At 42.5% G+C, this 5,378-nt stretch overlaps 1 protein-coding gene across 1 annotated transcript; it reads right to left on the bottom strand.

Moving 5' to 3' along the window:
- Nucleotides 1–463: 463 nt before the first annotated feature.
- Nucleotides 464–5,042, bottom strand: LOC131462613 (homeobox protein otx5-A-like). The gene is made up of 3 exons (XM_058633967.1): nt 4,147–5,042; nt 2,901–3,052; nt 464–2,635 (listed from the first exon to the last, which is right to left on the bottom strand). The coding sequence occupies exons 1-3, from the start codon at nt 4,241–4,243 to the stop codon at nt 1,997–1,999; spliced, it is 888 nt and encodes a 295-aa protein (XP_058489950.1). The 5' UTR covers nt 4,244–5,042; the 3' UTR covers nt 464–1,996.
- Between the last annotated feature and the right edge of the window lie 336 nt (nt 5,043–5,378).

Below are 5,378 nucleotides of genomic sequence, written 5' to 3'. Positions count from 1 at the left end.
ATTATTATTATCATTATTATTGTTATTATTATTATTATTATCATCGTTATTATTATTATTATTACTATTATTATTATCATCGTTATTGTTATTATTATTATTATTATCATTATTATTATTATTATTATCATCATGACAATAATGACCATGATACTCATTATCGAAACCTATTGTGATTCTAGTTGCACCATCTTTGTGTGAAGCAGGAACACTCACAGAAACATTTAGCCATCCCAAAAGAATCTGCCCATCACGTGCACGTCATTGTGGGGCTACTGGAGTGTTGAGTTCTAATGTGTATTCTATCTCTTACGTGGATGGATTAGTGGAACGCGCTCAGACCTTTTTTTCCTCCTGTCACACTCTCACGGTCCTAAAATGGCAGCGTTATAAAGAGATGATCTGATTTAAAGCTCACATCCAGTGTTCAGTGTATAAATACACAGAGCTCAGTCACCACAGGTTTCTAATGAACGTGTTTAATGTGTCAGAAACATCAGAGCTGGTCGTGTGGTCGTGGTGATACTGGTCAAACACAGGAGACAAAATAATTCAGTCAGAGAAAGTTAAAGTATAATGCGAACAGGAAAATGACAGTAAATGATAAAGAAGCATCCTATCACTGCTACATGTGTTGGATAAAGCCCTGAGTTTGAAAAAATAATAACAATAATAATAATAATAATAATAAAGTCAAGAAGCAGAAACCAGAAAAATAAAAAGTTGGCAGTTTTCTAGAAAGAGAATATTAGCAATGTCCATGTCAGCTGACAACATAATATTAATAATAATAACACTGACAATAATGTCAACCTCTAAACAAATGTCCACAATTATTATTTAAATTCACAACATTTTTTAAGAAACTTCTTGATCAAGAATATGAAAAACATACAAACATCAAACATTAAAGTGGGGCTCATCACATATTTACTGGCTCGAGCTCGCGCTGCATCCCATCATTCCATTTGTAGTCAGAACTCATGTGTTTCCAGCCTCAGGATTACACACGGTTGGAATGTTAATGGCACTTCTGTTTCCCACTTAATCACTTGTACACACGTGTAGTGTTGTTTCATTTGTTGCTGCACACGCTGTGTGTGTGTGTGTGTGTGTGTGTGTGTGTAGCGGTAGTTACTGACTGTTATTGCCCCCCTGAATTCTCTTTGGAGCGCAGTGAAGTGAAAGCAGCAGCAGAGAGTTTCTCTCTCTCACCATCACATATGACAGCAACGTTATGTGAGATGAAGTCATCTCCTCACGGGGAAGCGTGGAGAAGCACAGTGTGACCATTGTGGTTCAAATGAAGTGGAAATGATCCTGGTCCACAGGTGTTTTTGCTACTCCCATGCTCAAGGGCAGCTCTTCTCTTCTCCATCACACCATCAGGGCTGGAACCATCAGCTTCTGTCTGCTACAGTGTTCACGTGTTGGCGAGCTCGTGCAGTCTCTTGTCAGTGCCTGAAAATGAACTTTGAGTTTGTCTCAACGCTTTTTTTTGTTGTCTTTTTTGAATCACGTTGATGATGAGAAGCCGCTTCTTTTTTTAGAAGAGAAATAATACATCACACAAAGTACAAAGGCCAACTTTAGGAGGAAGAAATAAATACACAAGTGTGGGATCACATTAGTTTAACCTTTTGATTGTATGCTGCGAACATTTAGTTCACCATTATACTTTGAAACAACTGGTTCAAATCAATTAAACCAAAGAAACATAAGAACAAACAAAATATCCATTATCCAGAAGCTAGACTGTTTTTTTTGTTTGTTCACTTAAAAGTTGTAAAATGATTTTATTCTAAAGGTGTTTGATTTCACTGCTGATTGATGTTGAAGTTAGAAACGCAGTGTTCATGTGTTCATTACAAGAGAAGCATCAACACATGAATTCACTTCAAAAACAAAGATTATTTGAGTTGATGACACATGAACTGATTCATGTGTCCCAACTTCTCTTCCATCTACGTCACACCCGTGCCCCACGCGCTGTTGTTTACAAGACTTGGAACTTCCAGGAGTTCTGGTCTTTGTAGTCCAGACAGTCAGTAGCATTGAAATTGAGCTTCCAGGCAGCTTGATCCTTGTAGTCCAGACAGTCGACGGCTCCGAATCCCAGCGAGGCAGCAGAGTAGCTCTGTGAGGAGAGGGAGGCGGGGGACTGGCTGAGAGGCCCGCCCATGGAGGAGGCCGTGATGGGGCTCAGGGCTCCTCCGGTGCCCGACAGCTGCGGGTGCATGGGGGACAGGTAGGAGCTGCAGTCCAGGCCAGTGAAGTAGGAGGAGGTTCCTGCGTAGCTCTGGCTGTAGGCGGGGCCCTGGCTGTAGGTCATGGGGTAGGTGGTGGTGCGCTGCATACACGGGGTGGTGGACACAGACAGAGGGTCAGGCAGCGGGGAGATGGACGCTGGACTCCAGATGGACACCGTGGCACCAGCTGAGCTGGAACTAGGGGTGATGGCGTTGCCTGGAGGAGGGGGCGGAGGGCTGTAAGGTCCACTGGTGGCGTGGGCACTGGCTTCAGCGTTGGACTCACGAGCGGGGGACGCCTTCTTTTTAGGAGGGCGGGGTTTGGACTGGCCCGTGCTCTGCTGCTGCTGCTGCCGGCACTTGGCACGGCGGTTCTTAAACCACACCTGGAACAGGAACTATAGAGTCAGCGTTACAGCAAAGAGCGATCGCTGAGTAAACTGTGTACAAGCTGCTTTAAAACATCTGTGTGACGTATATACACGTGCAGAGGGGGGGGGGGGGGGGGGGGACAAAAGAGAGAGAGAGAGAGAACAGAGAGAGACAACGAAAGAGAGGGAGAAAAAAAAGAGAGAGAGAGGGAGAGAGAGAGAAAAGAGTAAAAAGTATCTGGTCCTAACGACATGTATAGGTTGATGTGTCACGTGGTACCTGGACCCTGGACTCTGGCAGGTTGATCTTGAGAGCCACCTCTTCCCTCATGAAGATGTCTGGGTAGCGCGTTTTGGCAAACAGAGCCTCCAGGATGTCCAGCTGAGCGCGCGTGAAGGTGGTGCGCTCCCGGCGCTGTTTACGCGGCGTGCCTACAAGAAGTAATAAAGCCTTGTTATAATGTTTTATAATGTTTTTACCAATGGCACAGGCATGAGCAGGTATGCAAAAAGCATTTATAAATAAAGTACCAAAATATTTTTTTTTTGCAGGAGCAGGAGAAAAATGCTGCTGAAATAATAATAATAATAATGATAATAATAATAACAATAATAATGATAATAAAATAATAATGATGATAATAATAATAACAATAATAATGATAATAAAATAATAATGATGATAATAATAATAATAACAATGATAATAATAATAATAATGATAACAATAATAGTAATGATAATAGTAATAATAATAATAACGATAATAGTAATAATAATAATAACGATAATAGTAATAATAATAATAACAATAACAACAATAATAATAATGATCTTGAAAATAATAACAATAATATTTACAACAAATGCTGTAACTATTTAACAGACAATGTCAGTTACGATCTATTTTGAACGATTAATAATTAATTCTAATTTAGAAATAGTTTTTGTTACGTTTTTCGATCATTTTGATTGATTTATTTTTGAGTTTTGATCAAAGTTAAACGAAATATAAAGTCAAATTGATACACGTCGTTATGTGAAATGAAATGATGGGATGTTTCCGGGCTCTAACTGAACTAATATACAGCAAAGGGAAAAGTAAAGTTCCTCCACATCACAGATTAAATTAGATTATTATCAGTGGCAAACTCTCTTCTCTGGGATGACAGATGCTGCTCATGTCAAACCTCTAAACATGGATTAAAAAATAAACAACATAAATGTAGCATCGTGGTGTAAGTAGGTTACATGTCTGCGTCTCCAGTCACACACACGCTCACGTCGTTGTTGTTTCTGTGTAATCCTCTGAATGTAAAGGTCAGGTGAACACATGTGATGCTCGCACACATAAACACATGCAGCCTGTCATTTATGTTGAAATAAAAATCCAAATACTAAAAACCACTTCATCCATTCACCCTACATTCATCCAAACACTTGATACACGACTAAAGAGAAGTTTCACAATTTAAAGCCAGAAAAACAACAGAGTGACAGCGTGACAGAGTGAGGCTGGGACTTACTGGGGTATCCCACGGCGGTGTGGAGCAGATCCATGCCCGGGCCGGACAGCGTTAACCCGTTCACCGCGTAATGTGGTTGTTTAATGTAGGACATCATTCCTCCTGCAGCCTTTAAAACAACCCTCTCTCTCTCTCTCTCCCTCTCTGTCTCTCTCTCTCTCTCTCACTCTCTGTCTCTCTCTCTCTCTCTCTCTCTCTCTCTGGCTTTCGCTCTCTCTCTCTCTGTCTCTCTCTCTCTCTCTCCTCGTTTCTGACCGGGGGCCGGGTCTCTCTGACCTGGTGTCCAGGGGGTCTTTCTCTCTGTGTCTGTGTCTGCGTGTCTCTCTCTCTGTGTCTGTGTCTCTCTCTCTCTCTCTCTCTTCTTGATCGTCTGTTACTCTGTTGTTGTTATAGTTGTGGCGCGCGCGTGTCCACCTGACGCGTGAACTCAGCACAGCAGTTACTAGAATGTTTCAATAACAACTATCAGCTGACTGAAAACATGACTTATTAAATATGATGAAGCCTGAAGAAAGAGCCGAACCGCATCACGTCTCCAGGTGAGAGGTCAGGCCTCCTGCAGTGTATGCTGCTCGTGCTGCTCGTGCTGCTGCTGCTGCTGTGGGCTCGGGCTGTTTCCTGATCCCTGAGGAGGAAGAGGAGGAAGAGGAGGACGTGGAGCTGCAGAGTGGACAAGTGCGGCGAGCAACAAGAGACTGACTAATTACAAGTCACCAAGTAACCTAGTAGACACCCAGAGCCCTCCTCCCTCTCTCTCCCTCTCTCTTTCTCGCTCTCTCATTCGTGGGCGCGCGCTCCGCTCACTCATGCACACGCGCATATATACTGTATTCATAGCGATGATAATGATTTAGCACTAACTCTGTGATGATGTCTGAGTAAAGACTATATCATTCAGATTGAAAACAAGAAGTTGTTATTGTCATTAAACTGACGCAAACATTCACGTGTGACAAACGCACTCATTAAATGATTTTATGTAAACTGTGTTCTGTGTTGTGTCCTCTCTCTCCTCGCTGGTCATGGACTAACTATAGGTTCATAACATGTCTCCTATAATATATCATATTTATCTGTCTCTTTTACTGTGCATATGACACACTATGCAGGCCTCCTAAAAACAGTGTGTGTGCCTGTGCCTGTGTGTGTGTGTGCGCGCGCGCGTTAGTGCGTGCGTGTGTGTGCGCGTGTGCGTGCGTGTGCGTGCGGGTGTGTGTGTGTGTGTGCGCGGG

This window comes from Solea solea, chromosome 7 (assembly GCF_958295425.1).
Source record: "Solea solea chromosome 7, fSolSol10.1, whole genome shotgun sequence".
NCBI lineage: Eukaryota > Metazoa > Chordata > Actinopteri > Pleuronectiformes > Soleidae > Solea > Solea solea.
The sequence above is the reverse complement of the archived record's forward strand: the minus strand, read 5'-3'. Positions and strand labels throughout refer to the sequence as shown.

Coding starts and splice junctions, on each gene's coding strand:
- LOC131462613 (XM_058633967.1), bottom strand. CDS start 4,243: ATGATGTCCTACATTAAACAACCACATTACGCGGTGAACGGGTTAACG. Junction 3,053..4,146: donor CACCGCCGTGGGATACCCCA/GTAAGTCCCAGC, acceptor TACTTCTTGTAG/GCACGCCGCGTAAACAGCGC. Junction 2,636..2,900: donor TGCCAGAGTCCAGGGTCCAG/GTACCACGTGAC, acceptor TTCCTGTTCCAG/GTGTGGTTTAAGAACCGCCG.